The following is a 22,484-nucleotide window of genomic DNA, read 5'->3' on the forward strand; positions in this document are numbered from 1 at the left end:
AAAAGTTCATCTGATTTCATGAATGTGATCAAAGCGGAAGAGACTCACTGTGTGTTTCTGTGTTCAGGAGGCTGAAAGTGATGATGGAACGTCTGACTGAGTTTAAAGTGAGAGAATCAGCTGATCACATGATCAACGTCCTCATGACAGCAGCAACAACGTCACACTGATGCACAAAAAGCACAACGCACACCGACGCACACCGACACACACCGACACACACCGACACACACCGACACACAACCTTTAAAACACACAGAGGAAGAAACACAACATTTGACAATAAAATCACACAATTTAGAAGATAAAATGTACAAAAAGTCCTAATTTAAGAAGAAAAAGTGACATATTTCAAATGTTTGGAGGACAGAGTCACATCACAATACACAACAACACACAGAAATACACACAAAAACACACAGAGACTCAGTCAATACGACACTGCAGTAAAATGGTGAAAATGTGAAATATTTTGTGGAAAACATTGAGAGAAGGTTGAATTTTAGAGGAAGGTTTTGAATATTAAGCAGAGATTTTGCAGGAAAACCAGCGTTTGTTCGTGTGTTTCCTCTCGACGTTCACAGTTTTCTTCAGTGTGAAATCTGGACTCTGTGGTGTTTCCATTCATCTGACTCAATTTGATTCTTCACGTGGGCTCCCTCCTCTTCATTAGTGGGATGATGCTGCCCCCTGCTGGACTGGAAGAACTCGACAATCTGCACAGTTTCATGAAGGTGTCGGCGACTCAAAACCTGACAGGACAAAACACCTTCACTGAACTAAAGAGAGCAGCTTCATCTCAGTCTGCGCTTTGGCTTTTTGTCACACTGTGGCCAAAAGTGTGTGGACGGCCGAACTTTCACTCAGTGTGTGATTAACGTGACTGTGACACCGTGTTCATGCCTGTGCTGCCACATCAACCTCCAGTCTTCTGCGCTCAGCCTTTGCAGCAGATATTGAAGCTGCTGTTTGATCCCAGTCGGACACCAGAGCATCACTGAGGTCCAACACTGATGTCGGTGATCAGGTCTGGCTCGCAGTCAGTGCTCCAGTTAATCACCAAAGGTGTCGGATGTGGTTCCAGTCATGGCTCTGTGAAGACCAACTGAATTCTTCTACACCAAACTGCAAAAAAAAAAACCCCAAAAAACCCAAAAATATTTCTTTATGGACAACAGCATCAGAAACGTTTCTCGTATCTTTCAGCTGAGTCCGGTCAGCAGTTCTGACCTGAAGAAAGACCAGAAAACACTCACAGCAACATTCAGCTTTGATTGGAACAAGATCCAGAATAAAATCAACACACAGCTGCAGGTTCAAGTCAACAGTGATTCCACAGTTTAATGATCACAGCTTCCATCTTTAAAGGACTGGAAGTGGAAGAAGTTCACAAAGTAAATGTCACATTGACTGATATAAATATAACTCTATGCGTTACATTAACGCTCAACTTGGACTTCTTTCTGAAAAACAGAACTGTGTTTCCGGTAAATAGCAACAACAAAAACAGACTTGTGTATATATATTTAAATTGTTATATTTTATGCTCTTATTTTAGTAGATGTGTCATGCACCAATTTCACCAGAATAAATTCCTCGTATGTGTAAAAGCGTACTTGGCAATAAAGCTTTTTCTGATTCTGATTCTAAATGAGGAATCTTTTCAATCATTTTCAACAAAGTTCATTGATCAATTTATTCCAATAACCTGAAAGACTGATGTGACTGAGATCCTGCACAGACTCAACTGATGTGTTCAGCAGTGTTTCTCCAACAGGAGGAGACTCTCCCTCCTACAGAGGACACAGAGACACTGAGGAACCAGACCTGGACCAGAACCTGAACCCAAAGCCAGGATAAAGAGGTTCAGTGAATGTGGTGTTGAAGGTGTGGAGGTGGATCAGTGAGTCAGAGGAGACACTGTAGAAGGACAGAGTGCCAGCAGGACAGTCCACATACACTCCTACTCTGTGAGAGACAGAGGAGGAGGAGGAGGAGAAGATGGACATTGTTCTCTTATTGTGACGGACAGAGTAACGACCATGAGAGCAGAACAGACTCCAGGACTGATCATTCCATCCAAACACACACTCTGAACTGTCTCCTTTCCTTCTGATTCTTCTGTAACTCACTGATACATCAACTCCTCCTCTCCACTCGACCTCCCAGTAACAGCGACCAGTCAGACCAGTTCCACACAGCAGCTGAGGCCACCAGTCAAACCTGTCTGGATGATCAGGATATGACTGATCCTCCTTCACATACGTCATCGTCCTGTTGTTGTCAGACAGTTTGATGTTTCTGTTCACTGTGTTTGTGTCCAGTTTGAGTTCACAGGAATCTGATGGAGAGAAGAAGAAGAAAACAGCTGCAGTTATTGATCCATCATCTGTTGATTGACGGACAGTTTGATGATGACATCAGAGATGTGAATGAGTGATGTCACAGTTTGAAGATGGCTGAACGTGCTCTGCTTTGTTTTCATCAGTCAAATTAAAGACAAACTTACACTTCCTCAGACCTGGTCTCAACCATCGGACTCCAGCAGGCTCCACCCTGAAAGGAGGAGGGGGGTCAGAGCAGCATGTCCTCTTTCAGCATGCAAACATGGACGTTACATCACTCTCATACACACAAACACAACATGTTGATCCGGCCTGCTTCTCCTTGCTGCCCCTAAACCTCTTCAGCTCTGCTCAGACACTGACAGCGACACTGATTCTCTCTCATCATTAAATCTGCCTTCATCAGCTCATTTCCTCATTTCAATCTGTTGCTGACTTCTATTCTAAGCTGCTTCACTCATTGATCGCTCTCTCGCTCTCCCACCTGTGATGATCAATAATCAGTCTGACTTTGTCTCCACTGAACAAACCAACAGAGCTTTAATCATTGATTATTGGACACGGTTCTCCTCGTCATGTCCCATATGTAACGATGCTTCATGTGTTCATTAGAAGTGTGAATACTGTCAATAAATTCAATATCTGAGACAAGTCATCATGACTCTGTTGTGTGGAAATCAAACTTCCTGAAGTTCACCAGAACAAGAAGAGCCACTTGATGTCTGCACATGGAAATATTTACAAGCCATGTTTGCTGTGAAGACCATGTTCAGTCCAATTGTTCTCCACTAATGAAGGAACAGTCCAGCATTTTGAGAAAAACACTTGAATGAAGCATCTCAAAAGTCCTGCTCTGTCCTGTGGTTGTCAGGTTCCAGCAGTTTGAACTAAATAGAACTGCTTTGGACTTATTGGAAGCTTGTTTTTATGTCTTTTGAGGACAAAAAGGACATTTGTCAAACTGACAGACAGTTCTTTTTCCATGCAGAGATCTGTCCAAACTGCATCAATTATGACCAACAGGTCATTATCATGTTTGTTCCTGGAGATGTTCTCCTTGAGACCTCCAACACAAATATGTCCTTTTCATGTTCAACCAGTGTTCATGTTGTGATCAAAGGACAAAGATTTCCTACATGTGTGATTGTTCATGTCTCACTCACATCCACCATCAACCAAAAAGACAGACAACATGTTTCCAGCTCTTCCTCCTCTTTCACACTGACTGACTGTGGCTGCAGCAGCCTCTTCATACCTGAGAGTGTCCAGTCTGCAGTGAGGATCCTCCAGTCCAGCAGACAGCAGCTTCACTCCTGAGTCTCCTGGATGATTGTAGCTCAGGTCCAGCTCTCTCAGATGGGAGGGGTTGGATCTCAGAGCTGAGGCCAGAGAAGCACAGCCTTCCTCTGTGATCAGACAGCCTGACAGCCTAAAAACACACAGAACAACACACATGGAAGATCATCTGAGGGTCCTGCTGTGTCCGTCAAATCATTGCTCTAAAAACGCAGAGATCTGATAGGCTGAGCAGCATCACGTGGGAGAATTTACAACACATAATAATTCTCAACAGTTTCTGTGTTTGAAGTCAACGACGTCACACTCGACACTTCACTTCCTGAGGTCCTCAGCAACACCTTTGTGGTAATTAATCAAGACTGAATCAGGAATAAAGCGACATCCACTAATCAAAGTCATATGACAACAACACAGAAATGAGGATTTCCATCTCAGCCAGACTTCATGAATGAAAGGAACATTGAGAGAAAAAATCTGCAAATCAATATATGTATGTGTCAAACGTGTGGACTTCTGAGGTTAAAAAAAGACGTCAACGTTTTCACAACAAACAGTAACTTGATCTGACCTGAGAGTTTCCAGTGCACAGTGTGGACTCTCCAGTCCAGCAGACAGCAGCTTCCCTCCTGAATCCCACAGGTTGTTGTTACTCAGGTCCAGCTCTCTCAGTCTGGAGGACTGGGATCTGAGGACTGAGGACAGAACTTCACAGCTTCTCTCTGAGAGGTTACAGCCACTCAGTCTGAAGAAGAAGAAGAAAAAGAACATTTATTTTAAAATGTTGAGTCTCTTCTCAGCGTGTGTTCAAATTGTTGCTGTTCCATCATAAACATGTTGCAGATGTTGATTCATTGTCTTCATGTCTGTAAGAACACTGTCATGTGTCCTTCATGAGGGGACAGTGTCAGACCTGAATCCAGTTCCTGAGTTTCATGTTTAAACCTGCTGGATGAAGTTTAAAGTTTCAGACTCTCGAATGTGCAGTTAGAAATAAACAGGAGGCTCTGAGAGTGACTGAGTGCTGAAACAAATACATGAAGTGAACGATTTAAAGGATCAGCAGTTTTCTGCCAGCATTCCTCTCTCGTCTTATGTGCAGCAACAGTCTTGATTTTCCTCTTTTATTTTTTACATTCTTCAAAGCTCTCCATTATAACAACCTGTTCCTCTGGGCTGAAGGAGGGGGGACATGATTGGTCCTTTTTGTGGTGACAAAGAGTCAAATGATGGAGCAAACATCTCTTTTTATGGGAACGTGCACAGAGCCTGATGAAGGAAACCTGAGTTAACAATGGAAGCTGATAACCACTGTCGTGATGCCGTTATCTCTGCCTGGAGTTCATGTTTAGTTGAGGCAGCTCACACAGAGGAAGCCTGGCTTGGTCCAGTTTGTTTTGTCCTTCATCCCACTGAGCTTCACATGAGACAGCCTCTGTGCTGGACTCAAACTGCTGACTCATCATCCTTCAGAATTCATGTTTCCCATGACTCAGCACTCTGATCAGTAGTCAATTCATCAGATTTAATGACCCATGCTGCACTTTGTGAAACCTCACTGTAGAAAATATTCCTGCACAGATTTTAATTACAGATTCGCAAAATATTTCGACAGCGACAAAACTTTATGACACATCTGCAAACTTGAATTTGAGAGATTTTTTTCTTAATTCACACATTCAAACAAGTGCACACATTTTTCTGACATGCACAGAAAAGATGATCTACAACTGCAGACTGGGGAATTACTTCTGATCATCATTTCACAAATTCAAAATCATCAATCTGTCAGAGATCTGAAAATAGACAAAATACAGACTGAAAGATTCAAATCCTGACATGAGAGAGACTGTTTAAACTAAATGAATCTCTAAATGTACAGAACTAACTTAAATCTGTCAACACAAACAGTAACTTGATCTGACCTGAGAGTTTCCAGTGCACAGTGTGGACTCTCCAGTCCAGCAGACAGCAGCTTCACTCCTGAATCCCACAGGTTGTTGTTACTCAGGTCCAGCTCTCTCAGACTGGAGGACTGGGATCTGAGGACTGAGGACAGAACTTCACAGCTTCTCTCTGAGAGGTTACAGCCACTCAGTCTGAAGAAGAAGAAGAAGAAGAAGAAGAAGAAGAAGAAGAAGAAGAACATTTATTTTCAAATGTTGAGTCTCTTCTCAGCATGTGTTCAAATCTTTGCTGTTCCATCATAAACATGTTGTAGATGTGACAATAAATCATCACTGAACCACGAATAAACAGACATGCAGAAACCAACGTCACATGATCCAAAAAATGAATCTGGGAGAAAATGAGGCTCATTGATATTGTGAGTTTTTGTGAAATGATGTTCAGAAATAATTTCACAGCCTTCAGTCGAACATCATCTTTTGTGTACATGTGAAAAAAAAGTATGCATGAATCTGAATGTGTGAGTTTGATTTAAAAAATCTCACAAATGAAAGTTTAGCTGTAGAAATATTTTTCCATGTTTGAAAAGGTTTTGTGTAAACAGATAATCTGAATATACTTCAGATATTTTCAGCAGTGAAGTTTCAGAATCTGAGAGACTGAAGCAAAAATTTTCTGTCTTTGTGAGTGACACTGAAGTTTCAGCTACAAGTTCACTGAGCTGGTAGGAAATAATTCACTGAGCGTCTCTCAGTCCACGCAGGTGTCCATTCATTGTCCTCATGTCTGTAAGAACACAGCTGTGCTGCTGTTCCACTGACTGAAAGCTCAGAGTTGTGTGATATATTCAGAGGAACAGTTTGAGTCAGCCATAGAGGCTGTGTTCTGTGGAGCTCTGGTTGTGTCTGTGGTTGAGGCTGTCACAATCCCTCCTGATGGCCACACACATCAAGCACCACTTTGCTTCATTCTCTGGTGAGCTGGACCCAGACCCAGCTCTGAGACTGGACCAGCACCTGCCAACAGCAGTCTGTCCAGCCATTGGATGGACCCTGCAGTCGCCATCTTCCCTGATGAGTCCTCTCTCTCTGGTCAAAACAAACCCTGCCCTGCCGCGTCAATAATTTTTCCAGGCTCAGTGCGTGTGGAGGGGCAGCCGGCGGCAGGTGGTGCCGTGGACTCCGGCCTGTCCACTCTGTCCAGCCCAGAGACACTCCGTCAGCAAAGGGTGGAGTAGCACCGGGCCAGGTGGGAGGGATGATCACTGCCTGATCTGAGGATTGGTTGTGGTCAGGATTACTCACTCAGACCGGATAGTGACAGGGACTGTGACAGCCAAAGAGGTCGGTGTGTTTCCCGGGAAAACTACAGCTCACAATCCACCATATGAGCACCGCCGGCTGTTTGTTTTAAAAAACAAAAAGAGAAAAACACAACCAGAGGGCTGAACTCCAAACAGAGACCAATGGTCAGCAGGTCTGTTGAGCCGAGAACAGTTTTCAGTGTTATGAAGGCATCTCTCTCTTCACCTGGTTAGATCTGTGTGGTGACTGATACTGCACACCTGACCTGCTCCAGACGAGGTTCTGTTCAGTTTCAGACTGAACTTTAATTCTTCTCCTGATGGTTTTCTCTATGAGGATCCAGACTCTCAGCTGAGGGAATACGTTCCGTCTGCAGACCTGCTGAGCCAGACGTTCAAAGCTGTGTGACCACAGCAGAACAAACCTGATGCTTCATGTTGTTTTCAGCCACAGGAACCTTCTTGCTTTTAGCTGGTAATCAATCATTTTGTCCCTGTTTGCTTCAGGTCACATTAACACTTTAAATCTGACACAGGAGATCTTCAACACACTAAAAGAATGATGAAGGTACAGAATCTAGAGACCACTTTGGATTCTGGTTTTATGTTTGGTCCTGATTTACTGTCAGTTTCATTTGACACTGCTGGTACTGCAGCTAATAGAACAACTGATGAGTCTATTGGTATTTATCATCGGCTCGTAGTTTTCTGTCAGCATGTCTCTCTTGTCTTATTTGCAGGGACAGTTTTCATGAACCAAACATCTCTTCTTTTGGAATCTGCACAGAGGCTGATGAAGGAAACCTCAGTGAACAAATAAAGCTGTTTTGTCAAACCTACATCGTAGTTCATCCTCCAGAGCTACACGTGATACAGCCTCTGTGCTTGTCAATACAAACAGTAACTTGATCTGACCTGAGAGTTTCCAGTGCACAGTGTGGACTCTCCAGTCCAGCAGACAGCAGCTTCACTCCTGACTCCTGCAGGTTGTTGTTACTCAGGTCCAGCTCTCTCAGACTGGAGGACTGGGATCTGATGACTGAGGAGAGAACTTCACAGCTTCTCTCTGAGAGGTTACAGCCACTCAGTCTGAAGAAGAAGAAGAAAAAGAACATTTATTTTCAAATGTTGAGTCTCTTCTCAGGGTGTGTTCAAATCTTTGCTGTTCCATCAACATGTTGTAGATGTTCATTGATTGTCTTCACGTCTGTAAGAGCACAGTCATGTGTCCTTCATGAAGGGACAGTGTCAGACCTGAATCCAGTTCCTGAGTTTCATATTAAACCTGCTGGATGAAGTTTAATGTTTTACAGACTCTCAAATGTGCAGTTAGAAATAAACAGGAGGCTCTGAGAGTGACTGAGTGCTGAAACAAATATATGAAGTGAATGATTTAAAGGATCAGCAGTTTTCTGCCAGCATTCCTCTCTCGTCTTCTGTGCAGCAACCATCTTGATTTTCCTCTTTTATTTTTTACATTCTCCAAAGCTCTCCATTATAACAACCTGTTCCTCTGGACTGAAGGAGGGGGGACATGATTGGTCCTTTTTGTGGTGACAAAGAGTCAAATGATGGAGCAAACGTCTCTTTTTATGGGAACGTGCACAGAGCCTGATGAAGGAAACCTGAGTTGAGGAAGGAAGGAAGGAAGCTGATAACCACTGTCGTGAAGCCGTTATCTCTGCCTGGAGTTCATGTTTAGTTGAGGCAGCTCACACAAAGGAAGCCTGGCTTGGTCCAATTTGTTTTGTCCTTCATCCCACTGAGCTTCACATGAGACAACCTCTGTGCTGGACTCAAACTGCTGACTCATCGTCCTTCAGAATTCATGTTTCCATGACTCAGCACCCTGATCAATAGTCAATTCATCAGGTTTAATGACCCATGCTGCACTTTGTGAAACCTCACTACAGAAAATATTCCTGCACAGATTTTAATTACAGATTCGCAAAATATTTCTACAACTACAAAACTTCATGACACATCCGCAAACTTGAATTTGAGAGTTTTTTTTTTTTTTAATTCACACATTCAGACAAGTGCGCACATTTTTCTGACATGCACAGAAAAGATGATCTACAACTGCAGACTGGGAAATTATTTCTGATCATCATTTCACAAACTCAAAATCATCAATCTGTCAGAGATCTGAAAATAAACAAAACAGACTGAAAGATTCAAATCTCTAAATGTACAGAACTAACTTAAATCTGTCAACACAAACAGTAACTTGATCTGACCTGAGAGTTTCCAGTTCACAGTGTGGACTCTCCAGTCCAGCAGACAGCAGCTTCACTCCTGAATCCCGCAGGTTGTTGTTACTCAGGTCCATCTCTCTCAGACTGCCGGACTGGGATCTGAGGACTGAGGACAGAACTTCACAGCTTCTCTCTGAGAGGTTACAGACACTCAGTCTGAAGAGACACAGGAAGGAAACAAACAGTAAGTTAGATATCAGAGTATTTATTGATGAAGAAACTTCACTATCTCTGTACTTACAGAGCTTTCTTGGAGACTTGGACCACTGGCAGCAGCCTCAGAAGAGCCTCCTCTGAAGCAGAGAATTTCTTCAGGTCAAACGTGTCCAGATCTTTTTCTGATGACAGTAAGATGAAGACCAGAGCTGACCACTGAGCAGGAGACAGTTTATCTGTGGAGAGTCTTCCTGAACTCAAGGACTGTTGGATCTGATCCACCAGAGAACGATCATTCAGTTCATTCAGACAGTGGAACAGATTGATGCTTTTCTCTGCAGAAGGTGTCTCTTCAATCTTCTTCTTGATGTACTCAACTGTTACCTGATTGGTTTTTGAGTCACTTCCTGTCTGTGTCAGCAGGCCACGTAGGAGAGTCTGATTGGTCTGCAGTGACAGACCCAGGAGGAATCGGAGGAACAAGTCCAGGTGTCCATTTGGACTCTGTAAGGCCTTGTCCACTGCACTCTGGTGGAGATGTGTTAGTTCAGGTTCTCTGTCTTTGAAGACTTTTGTCAACTGGACAACAAGTTTAGACCCTGCACGTTCATGGTGGTAGAATGTTTGTTCATCTGCCAGCAGACTGACTCCAGAGCTGCTGAATTTCAGGTGGACATGCAGAGCAGCCAGAAACTCCTGAACACTCAGATGGACGAAGCAGAACACCTTGTCCTGGTACAGTCCTCTCTCCTCTTTGAAGATCTGTGTGAACACTCCTGAGTACACTGAGGCTGCTCTGATATCGATGCCACACTCTGTCAGGTCTGATTTGTAGAAGATCAGGTTTCCTTTCTGCAGCTGCTCAAAAGCCAATTTACCCAGAGACTCAATCATCTCCTTGCTCCTTGGAGTCCACTGAGAATCTGACTCAGCTCCTCCATCATACTTGATGTTCTTCACTTTGGACTGAACCACCAGGAAGTGGATGTACATCTGAGTCAGGGTCTTGGGCAACTGTCCTTCCTCTCTGGTCTTCATCACATCCTCCAGAACTGTAGCAGTGATCCAGCAGAAGACCGGGATGTGGCACATGATGTGGAGGCTTCGTGATGTCTTGATGTGGGAGATGATTCTATTGGCCTGCTCCTTGTCTCTGAACCTCTTCCTGAAGTACTCCTCCTTCTGTTCATCAGTGAACCCTCTGACCTCTGTCACCATGTCAACACACTCAGGAGGGATCTGACTGGCTGCTGCAGGTCGTGTGGTTATCCAGAGGTGAGCAGAGGGAAGCAGGTTCCTCCTGATGAGGTTTGTCAGCAGCACATCCACTGAGGTGGACTCTGTAACATCAGTCAGGATCTCATTGTTGTGGAAGTCCAGAGGAAGTCGACACTCATCCAGACCGTCAAGGATGAACAAAACCCTGAACTCTTCAAACCTGCAGATTCCTGCTTCTTTGGTTTCAGGAAAGAAGTGATGAACAAGTTCCACCAAGCTGAACCTTTTCTCTCTCAGCACATTCAGCTCTCTGAAAGTGAATGGAAACATGAACTGTATGTCCTGGTGGGCTTTGTCTTCAGCCCAGTCCAGAGTGAACTTCTGTGTCAAGACTGTCTTTCCAATGCCAGCCACTCCCTTTGTCATCACTGTTCTGATTGGTTCATCTCGTCCAGGTGAGGGTTTAAAGATGTCTTCACATCTGATTGTGGTTTCTGGTCCGTGTGGTTTCCTGCATGCTGTTTCAATCTGTCTGACCTCATGTTCATCATTGACCTGTCCAGTCCCTCCCTCTGTGATGAAGAGCTCTGTGTAGATCTGATTCAGGAGGGTCCGCTTTCCTGCTTTAGCGATCCCCTCAAACACACACTGGAACTTCTCCTTCAGGTTAGATTTAAGTTGACGCCGACAAACTGGAGCAAAAAGTTCTGAATGAAGACACAACAAATAAATCAATAAGTGATTGATAAAGTTCAGATGAGAATTTAATGTCCTTGTCTGAACATATTTTGGTCCATCTGTTGAGACATCAGTGAATGTTCCACTGATCCAGCAGTTAAACCTCTAGAAAAATCCTCTTACTGCACTGCAGACGCTCAGCCAGCTCCTCCTCCTCCATTCTCCTCAGGAAGTGCTGTGTGATCTTCAGAAATGCCTCGCTGCTGCTCCTCCTCTGCTCTTTATAATCATACTCATCCTCCCCCTGACTCTCTAAGCATTCTGGGTCATCTGGACTCAGAACCATCTTGATCTTCTTCAGCTCGTTCCTCACAAAAGAGACAATGTTCTCCTCCAGCAGCTGGAACAGAAGATGATATGAATGACACAAACTGAAATCATGGAAGCAAACATCAGATCCATGTTGGACAGACTGACGGTCCACTGGTCTAAAAAGTGCAGCGTGGAGATTATTGTGAACAGAATAGATGTGAAAGCAGCTGTTGTACATGTACAGACCATAAATATGGAGTCCACGTGGGTTTGATGCTGCTGGGCAGACTGACCACTGGGAACCTCTGAGCTCTCCTGGTGGACTCTGTGGAGGAATCATGAAGTATTAGCTCACAATCTCGGTCTCTCATCCACCTCTGATCACTCAGCTGCAGTGGTTTTTCCGCTCTCACTCCCTCTGCTCCACTCTACCTGCCAGCCGCGCCCACCTCATCAGCTCTACTCTGCTCACCTGCCGACACAGCTGCAGCTCATCATAATCAGCCCTGCATATAATCCTCTCCAGCACTCTCACTCGTTGCCAGATTGTTCTTCTGCAGTATGTGAGACTTTCCAGCGTTATCCGGCTTGATCACCCGTTCCCGACCTGCTCTCCTCGTCTGCCTCCTGGTAGATTTACCTGCCTTCCGTCCCTGACCTCGTGCTCTGCCTCAGCGTTTCTGGTGTCTGACTGCTCTGTTGGAAACGATTCATCTGCCTGCCTTTGACTTTCCTCTTGCCTGCTCCCCATCGGTACTTCTGCTTCCGTGGACTGCTCATCTGGCTTCGACCCCCCCGCCTGCCTCCGACTACTCCGCTGCTCTCTCCTTGCCGGCACCGCTGCTCGATCAGCTGTTTCTTCGGCTGCAGAGCTTCCTCCTCGTCATCAGCGGCTGTAGTAAGCTACTTCTCTTTTCCTCGCTTGAGCCCCAGAGACATTGTGAGAACTCTCAGCCCGGAGAACGAACTTAATTCCGAGTTACTAACTCTGCTCCATACCTTGTTTCCTGTGGTCAAAAAAAAAGGTCATTGCCAACTGTTCCTGCTCTCTGTTGTACTGCATTTGGGTCCAAAACACGCCCATTTCACTCACATCATCTCCGTCCACACAGAGACAAACACCAGCTGAAAGTCCTTTGAGCTGAAGTATTGATTCCAACATTGAATCAGATGGTTTCCAGTGACATTAAAGTGTTGCTCGTACTGCTGATCCCACCGTGAATCAACAGTCCAGTCTGCATTTCTGTGCAGCTTTCACTTTACTGTGTTGGTTCACCAGCTTGTCTGGTTGAGTCCCTCCAGTTCTCATTGACCCCTATAATACTGTGGACAGCATCATAAGCTCACACAAGCTAACTGGATGCTACCTGTCCAGCACAAATTGGCACAAAGAGGCACGACTCCAGCCTGATGTGAGGCGCCATGATGCCGCCGTCAGTGTCGTTCCTGACTTTGTGAATCCATCAGCAGCATCAATCACAAACAGACTGTGTGTTTCCTCAGACTCTCTGTGTTGCTTCATTCTGTGTTTCACAGCAGCTGATCTCAGTCCAGCTGTTATCACCGACATGTTTGTGTTTGTGTTGTCACATGACTGAAAACCACAACATGTTGATTTGATGGAGGAACTCAGTGGAATCAGGGTTAGCCTTCGTTAGCATCTGTTAGCCTCAATCAAGTCACTGTTTGATACTCATGCAGTCATCAGTCAGAAGGTGTGTGTGGAGGAAATGTTCAACTGGAGTCAAGAGTTGAAGACTGGTTATACTGGGCAGCTTCCACATGTGAGGATATAAACGAATGAGAAGAAGAACGATGCTGAAAATAAACAGGTTGAAAAAACTTCTCTGGATAAATAACAGTTCAAACAAGAATCTATAATATTTTGATGTTATTAACAGTTTACCTCTTTGCAGCAGACGGTCGATCTACTTTAAAATTAAGGAGGCGATCATTTGACCGGTCACTCTTCAAGGACACACAGCTGGGTCCAGGTCCAGGTTTAGGTCCAGGTCCATCAGAGGCTGGTCTCCCATTGATCCTGTCAGACACAAAGGAAGACCACCAGGGATGGAAATGGACTTTTTCTTCTTCAGACTCAGAAGCTGCTGGAGAAACTAGCAGCTATCAACAAGAAAAGGATCAACACACCAAAGTTCAATCAAACATGAAGCTGAATGATTTCAGTCTGTGGATCATCGCTTCATTTGTCCATCAAATCTTGGACCAAAGCAGGACTCAACGGACTGATTTCTGAGCAGATTTTACTGTGATTGGCAGACAACAAACTAAACTGTGGAGTCCATCAGCACCGACTCTGTTGGTCTGTTTTCTAACGTTTGCATCACGAGACTCAGCACAAATATCCTGACTGTTATTTAGAGACGATGGTCAGTGAAGCATTTTAGTCCAGTTTAGTTTGTGCTGATATTATCCTCAGCTTTCAGCGTCCACATGTGGACATGTCAGTGCTGTTTAGGGACAGACTGGACAAATGTCCTTTAACACTAATCTAGCTCTAACCTTCATCATCATTCTAGGACAACATGAACATTAGAAGGACAACTGGTCAGACTGGATTTAATGAGCACAAACATCAGCAGTGGACAACATGAGGAGGACATATGGACATTTCAGGTCAAATTGTCCAACACGAGTTTAACACTGAGAACAACTTACTGTCTGTCAGAGACATGTTGCTGTTTAAAAGAAATGGGGAAATCCATTGACCGGTCGCTCCTGAAGGACACACAGCTGGGTCCAGGTCCAGGTTCAGATCCAGTTCCAGGTCCAGGTCCAGGTCCAGCAGAGTCTGGTGGGTCCTGCTGCTCTGGCCTTCAACACAACACACGCAGAGCTTTGAGTGTGAATAATGATGGTGGAGAGATTCGAGTGCTCTGACATGGAGACGAGTCCTGGACAGTGAGAGATCCTGGTCTCACCTCTGAGCTTCGGTCTGGCCGTCATCGTCCCCACACAGACTGGTTTTAGAGGGACGGACTCCCTCCTCTCTGTCCTCACACCGATTCATGCTGCTGAACTCACGTCAGCTCACACACACTTTGATCTGGAGAGGAAACGCAAATCATTCATGTGCACATCAGCTGAAATCATCCTTTCATGGTTTCTCCTGTCCAAATATCAGCTGCTCCTCCTCTGATTGGCTGTTATCTCATCTTTCATATCATTGTCAGCTGAATGCAGTCAGACAGCAGTGTGAGGCTGAGCTGCTGTACTTCTGTCAGTCCACTAGATGGCGCCATGAAGCTGCAGTGAAGTGAACACACACTTGATGCCTGGACGACCGTTGACATCCACTGACACACACTGACTGAATCTGACAGGAAGCTTCAGTTTGTGGAATATTCAGTAAATTCAACATAACTGAAAGTTTCTTTACGCCTGAATGATCCACGATCATCAATAAGTGAAGGAGAAAGTCAAATATTTACTCAGGAGAAATATAAGATCGCAGAAATATTCAAGTACAGTACAAGTACTTCCAGACTGTACTTAATAACAGTACTTGAGTAAACTAGTTACTTTCCACCACTGAGAGATCCTTTCAAAATAAAAGCTTGTCTCAATCAAGCCCTCTCAGGTCATATTAAAAAAGGAATCTTTGATTTGATTCTTGATCACATTGAAGCACAAAGCGAGAAAAAGAAGCGACACTCGTTGCTGTTGGAGGAGAGTTCAGAGCTCTGACAGCTCATTTAGTGACACAGTTACAGATTGAATTGAGAAATAAAAGGTTTCAGCTCCTCACAGCCCTCTGAATGCTCCTTCCTGCTGTCTCCACATCAACTACTGAGGATCAACTCGCTCTGCTTCTGCTCTTATTCCAGCGTTTACACTCACAAACATCCACACAACATGGCCGATGTTTTTAACAGAGCTGCTTTCAGCTCCTTCGTCCAGAGTTCACAGTGAAACTCAGAGTTTGGAGAAACGATGGACGGAGCTGCAGATCGATGCCGTTTGTGCTGAAGCTAAGCTAACGACAGCTTGAGTAAAAAACACCTGAAACGAGTTACTTTACCTTCAGCTGGAGCTTCAGAGGAGAAAACAAACTGTGACACACCGAAGGCAGGAAGTGAGAGTAAAGTTCAGACAGGAAGGAGCAGAGAGAGAGAGTGAGAGAGAGAGAGAGAGAGAGAGAGATAGATCTGATTTTGATTTTTAAACCAACGTTTATCTTTTTGTTCTCTGTATAAAGTCTTTATTCATGACATTTTACATCAACATGTTTCTTCCCAGAGGTGTTACTGTCACATCAGCACATGATCATAGATGATTTGTCCCTCTGTCCCCCCATAACCCCACACCACCTGGAAACTGTCCAGGTCCTGAGCAGCTCTGTAAAAGCTGAACTCAGCAGTCTGGACTTCACCATTCTCACAAACACAGTAACCACATCAACATTCAAGGCTTCCTCCACCATCCTCCTCCAGCTCACACACACCGCCATCTTAGCCTGTCCTAAGACAAAGTCCAGTACCTGACATTTGTTCTTTCTTTGGCGAGTGTACTTAAAACCAAAGATAAAAACCTGCTGCGTAAAAACTTCTCCACATCTGCTAAAAAAGGCCTCCAGCAGCACAAACAGAGCCCTAAGATGAATGCACTGAGAAGCAGTGAAACCGTCTCTCTGGCTGCAGAGGGGACATTTGTCCTCTACGGCAGCGTTGACCACAGAGATGAAGGAGTTCACTGCCACGACGCCATGGAGGATCCTCCACTGCAAGTCTGCCTGTTTCCTTGTTAAAGGAGGTTTGTATAAAGACCTTTATGCAGGTTTAAAGTCAGGGTTTAAACTGCAGCACGTCCTCCACAGGGCGTCACTACGCCCGTCTGCTCTGGTTCAAGGACTTTACCGGCAGTTTGTATAGTGACTGCCCTGAGGCGTCCTCCAGAGCAACACCTGCAGGGTCAACAGGGTCCAGCAGAGGACCAGAACAGTTTTTAAAACCAGTGAACAGTCTGACGAGAAGCCAGTGCAGCAGGGTCGTCCAACCCAGGTCAGGTCACCTCCACCACCTGGCTCAGAGTGGAATCTCCTGCAGTGTGAAGTGTTCTGTGCAGAGATGGTCCACCCGTGCTGGGACCGTTCAATTGTCCTCCATGCAGCACAGGTTCTTGCAGGAGCCAGCACAGAGAGTCGGCCTGCTCCTGCCTCTGCTTCCTCAGTAGAGACTACACTGTAAAAACACTTCTGTAGAAGGCTGGCAGAGATAAGGTGTTCAGCTTGCTGGAGTCCATCAGAAACAGAGGCAGGCCCAGTCCCAGACCACCACACTGCTTCAGGATGCAACAGGATGCTGCTCTCCACACCAGGTCCATGGGTCTAGTGAGCAGTCTCTGGATGAATTAGAGGTGGAAAGCAGCTCCCCTGCTGGCCAGATGGACTAGACCCTGTCCACTCTCCTCCTTAGGAAGGATCAGGACACTCTGAGGGACCCAGTGAAACCTGTCCTAAAAGAAATCTACTAAAATTCTCTGAATTTGTGATAGAAGAGAAGCTGGAGGATCAACACAGGCCAACCGATGCCACAGAGCAGAAGAAACCAGATTGTTAATGACCAGAAAACAGCCTCTGTAAGATATTTTGGGTAAAATCCACTTCCACTTCATGAGCTGACCTTTGACCTTTTCTAAAACTTCGTCCCAGTTTTTCTGTAAAAACATGTTGCTTCCCAGAAAGACTCCCAGATACTTTAGCCCCCCTTTCTTCCAGACTAATCCTCCAGGTAGCCTGAGCCGATCTCCCAGCCTGTCCCCCACCATGACCGCCTCACTCTTCCCCCAGTTTGCTTTGGCTGATGATACGGAAGTGAACAGGTTGACTGTATTCACGTATCGATGTCTCTCTGCGTGTTGACCAGGACGATGACATCGTCTGCGAATGCTAACAGTTTAAAGAGACGTCACAGTCAGCCAAACGAACACCACTCAGATCACGTCTCAGCGTCTGAAGCAGAGGCTCGATGGCTAATGAGTAGAGCATGCCGGACAAAGAGCAGCCCTGTCTGACCCCCCCTCTGAACACTAAAAGGGGCACTCAGAGCTCCATTAACTTTCAGAACACTTGCAATGTCACTGCACAGAACCTGGATCTCAAAAATTTAAATATCATGGAAAAGTTCATGTTTTCCTGTCATTTAATTCAGTGAAAACCTCACATATTTTAGATTTATTACACATAGACTGAAATATTTATAGCCTGTCTTGTTTTAATTTGGATAATTATGGCTTACAACTCATGAAAATCAAAAATCCAGCATCCCAACATATTAGAATATTTCATGAGATCAATCCAAAAAAAGGATTTATAACAAAAAAAGTCCAACTTGTGAAAAGTATGTTGATTTATTTCACACTGGACTTCAGGCCACTTGCATTCTGTGCCTCTCCACTCTTCCTCCAGACTCTGGGACCTCGATTTCCAAATGAAATACAAAATGTACTTTCACCTGAAAAGAGGATTTGGGACCACTGAGCAATGGTCCTTCTTACATGCCTTAGAGTTGTGGCAGCTGCTGAAAAAGCTGTGATAGCATCACGTGACATTGTAGGCTATGCTGATCTCACTCTACTGGTACCACATGCTGTTTCAATGATTTTGCTTGAACAGAAAACTTCTCAACTGTCAACAGCAAGGTGGCTCAGATATAACACGATTCTGCTTGACATGCCTAACATCACTGTTAAAAGATGCAATGTTCTTAACCCTGCAACTTTTCTCCCTACACCAGATGATGGACAACCACACGACTGCGTGGCAGTCATGAATGAAACCTGTTCTCCCAGGCCCGATCTGCAGGACACACCTTTACAGAATGCTGACCTAGAACTGTTTGTGGATGGTTCAGCCTCGAGAAACTCAACAATCAGTAAAAACCAAGCAGGCTTTGCTATTACAACACTACATGACACAATTGTTGCACAGCCACTCCCCTCAAATTATTCTGCACAAGCCGCAGAATTGGTTGCACTGACAGAAGCATGCAAACTTGCTTCTGATAAAACAGTTAACATATATACTGACAGCAGATATGCATGGGGAGTGGTACATGATTTTGGCCGTCTTTGGGCCAACAGGGATTTTTTAACTTTCACGGGCAAACCGATTGCCTATCACACCATGGCTGCTGCACTTCTCGATGCTGTCCTCCTTCCAAAACAGGTCGCTATCTGCAAATGCCAAGCGCACACAAACAATGATGATTTTGTTTCACAGGGGAACACCAGAGCGGATGCTGCAGCTAAGGCAGCAGCACAGCTAGATAACACTAAAAACAACATGCAATGTCTTGCCATTGTTGACTCACCATTGACACCCACAGCTGATTTGCAGGACCTGCAGGCCAGAGCCGGCCATGAAGAGAGGCTGGCTTGGAAAAAAGCAGGCTACTCTTTTTCTAACAAAGTGTGGTACGGACCAAATGATAAACCATGTTTGCCCAAATATTTGTTTCCTCATTATGCTAAGTTGACACATAGAAGAGATCATGTGTCAAAAGGGGGTATGATGAGTGAAATACAGAGATATTGGTTCACAAAGGGTTTCTCTAACTTCTCCCAAAAATTTTGTCAAAGTTGTGTGATCTGTGCTACTAACAATGCAGGCAGAGGCATCCAGATACAACAGAGTGCTCATCCACCACCACAAAAACCTTTTGATCACTTACGAATGGACTTCATTGAGCTAACACCTAGCGAGGGAAAGAAATACTGTTTGGTTTTTGTTGACATGTTTTCCAAGTGGGTGGAGGCTTTTCCCACTTCTAAACAGGATTCAGCAGCAGTAGCAAAAGCTTTAATCAGAGAAATAATTCCCAGATGGGGAATTCCAGGTAAGATCTCATCTGACAATGGTACACCTTTCGTGAGCACAGCCCTGAAGAGCGTGGGTGAGTATTTTGGTATTGACATGAGGCAACATTGTGCCTATCACCCAGCAAGCGGGGGGGCTGTTGAAAGAGAGAATGGTACATTGAAAGGCAAGTTAGCTAAATGCTGTGATGAAACTGGTTTAACTTGGACAAAAGCACTACCGATTGTTTTGATGCACATGAGAGCTAGGGTCAGAAGCAGAAACGGCCTCAGCCCATTTGAAATCCTCTTTGCACGGCCAATGAATACAGGGATTGGACCGGTTAAGAGGCAACTCCCTCATACCAGCCAGTGCGAAGATGAAATGTTACGTCATTGTGCAAACCTGTCCTCTGTGCTTTTTGAAATCCACAAACAGGCTAAGGACGCCCTACCGAAAGCCACGGAGCGAAAACTACTGTTCTGCCAATTTTCGTTGTCTTTCTGTGAGTTTATTCTGACGCCTGCAGACAGACTCCCTTCTTGTTGTCTCGAGTGTGAGATGACAAGAAAGAGCCCGGAGCAGAAGAAGTTGATAGATTATATACAATATATTATCTTTGTAGACAGGATGACTACACGTCATAATGTGTTGTACAATCAGGACACAAGGTTCACTTAATCAGTGCATAATAACAAGGTCAGCAGATTATGACACACGGACGCACCTAATCATACGATATGGTTGTTCATTTGTCTTTAAGACAGTGAATACTTACGATTAAGTACAGAGAAGATGAATAATAAGAATTCCCATTACACTACTATTACTCAGCACAGGTGAAACCAACTTTAATATGGATGGATAATGAGATGAGACCCAAATGGAAACTCATTGAGTTTAATTTGGCTGAATCACTCAGTACTTTGATTTTCTCAGTTTCGAAAAAAGCACAGATTAAAACACAAAGTTATTCTGTACATAACACATTTAAAATCTGGAGAAGAATATGTAAAATAACCAGAGTTAAGGAACAGGAAATCACTTGTTTAAGAGAGATAGCCTGGGATCCAGATTTTATTCCAAATAGTATTGATGATGTTTTTAAAAAATGGGAGAGTAAGGGCCTCACAAGATTCTATCAAATGTACAAGGAAGAAGCAATGGATTCTTTTGAAAATACAGTAAATAGATATGGTTTAAACAAGAATCACTTTTACAGATATTTGCAAGTGAGAAACTATTTGAAGGAAAAAGTCCAAATTACATCTCTTGGAGATCTCCATCCCATTCTGAGACATATGATAAAGGCCAATCAAAACCATAATTTGAAAAATATAACTGGACAAATGCATCAAATATTTCAGGATTACAGAACCGAAGACATAAATAACATTAAGGATAAATGGCAGATAGAACTGAAAACATCTATATCAGATGATGAGTGGAATCAGAGTCTTAAAGATCATTTCTCAAACATAAAATCAGCCTTCTGCCAAGAATATGCTTGGAAGATAAATATACGGTATTTTAGAACACCAGTGATGTTAAGCAAATATACGCAGAGTAATTCTAGCTGCTGGAGGGAATGCGGGGAAGACAAAGCGGACCACACTCACATATTCTTTACATGTAAAAAAATAGAAATTTATTGGTCAGAAGTCATACACATAATAGAACAGATGTTGGGAAATTGGGCCAATTTAATAAACACACTTTATGGTTGGGAATAGGTTTGAATGGCCTTCGAAAGGATGAAGAATATTTATTTTGGATTCTGAGAATTACAGCACTCAAACAAATAACAAGAATCTGGAAAAAGTTGGAAGCCCCCAAAGTAAATAAATGGCTAGAGACTGTAGAGAATATTTATAGGATGGAGAGGGTAACTTATAGAATTAATAAGAAAGAAAAGTTGTTGGAAAAAAGATGGACTCGTTTTAAATGAAAGTAACTAGATATATCCTCTGCATACAGTAGAGATGAAGCCTAAAAAAAAAAAAAAAAAGGAAAAAACTACTTACCGTTTATGTGCACATTTATATTACTGTTGTATTTGTTGTAATTGCGTGCGTATTTTTTGCTGGGTAATTTTATTTTATTTATTTATTTTTTTGCTTACTTTTGAGGTATTTGTGTATATGTATTTTAAGTTATGAAAGGTTATGTTTGACTGTGCCACACGGGTAAAAGATAACAAAAAACTAAATATTGTGTCAAGTTATTTAAATAACAGGATGTGTATTGTAGGAATGTCGTATACTGTACTGACACAATAAAGTATAAAAAAAAAAGGTTTCCTTTTTTTCAGTTGTTTCTCATGTGCCGTTGAAGTTTGAAGACTTTTCTAAAAGTCTTTGACAGATTTGTTTAACAATGATTTCCAAACTTGTTTTTCTGCTTTCGAAGATGAAACTTGACTCCAAATCAAAGTTTGAGTCACAAACAGTATCACGACATGTTATCAGACACCAAAACCTCCACTGGTCCAAACTGAAGACTTGTTGGTGGTAATAAAGTTGTTTGAATGAAGTGGACGTCTGCTAACGAGGTCCACGTCCTTCAGGTTGTCTCTGGTGTTGAGGGAAACCTGTGCTGCTCTCACTGTGGTCACTTGTCTTGGATCTTGGAGGTTGCTGTCACCTTCTTCATGTCTTAATACGTCAACAAACAGTTCAAGTGTTATCAGCCATCAGGAATTAGTTTGTGCTCACTTGATTCTTGGTTCAGCTTGATGTTGTTGAGTAAAATGAACCATGAAAACACAACATGAAGTGAAACAATCAAGATGATATCTGATATTTTAATGGTTATCGGTCTCATTGATTTCTAATGATCTGTATCAGCCCTGAAAAAACTGTTTCAGTGGACCTCTAGTCCTGATCTGAGAGACACAACAAACACTCACAGCATCATTCAGCTTTGATTGGAACAAGATCCAGAATTGAAATCAACGCACAGCTGAAGGTTCAAGTCAACAGTGTTTCCACAGTTTAATGATCACAGCTTCCATCTTTAAAGGACTGGAAGTGGAAGAAGTTCACAAAGTAAATGAGGAATCTTTTCAATCATTTTCAACAAAGTTCATTGATCAATTTATCCCAATAACCTGAAAGACTGATGTGACTGAGATCCTGCACAGACTCAACTGATCTGTTCAGCAGTGTTTCTCTAACAGGAGGAGACTCTCCCTC

General features: G+C 43.6%; 1 protein-coding gene across 1 annotated transcript; it reads right to left on the reverse strand.

Moving 5' to 3' along the window:
- Positions 1-1,557: 1,557 nt before the first annotated feature.
- On the reverse strand, positions 1,558-9,264 carry LOC143316083 (neoverrucotoxin subunit alpha-like). The gene is made up of 4 exons (XM_076723802.1): positions 9,093-9,264; positions 3,601-3,774; positions 2,510-2,556; positions 1,558-2,341 (listed from the first exon to the last, which is right to left on the reverse strand). Exons 1-4 carry the CDS (start codon positions 9,182-9,184, stop codon positions 1,794-1,796), a joined length of 861 nt encoding a protein of 286 aa, XP_076579917.1. The 5' UTR covers positions 9,185-9,264; the 3' UTR covers positions 1,558-1,793.
- Between the last annotated feature and the right edge of the window lie 13,220 nt (positions 9,265-22,484).

The sequence above is a fragment of the Chaetodon auriga genome, chromosome 23, assembly GCF_051107435.1.
Source record: "Chaetodon auriga isolate fChaAug3 chromosome 23, fChaAug3.hap1, whole genome shotgun sequence".
Classification (NCBI taxonomy): Eukaryota; Metazoa; Chordata; class Actinopteri; order Chaetodontiformes; family Chaetodontidae; genus Chaetodon; species Chaetodon auriga.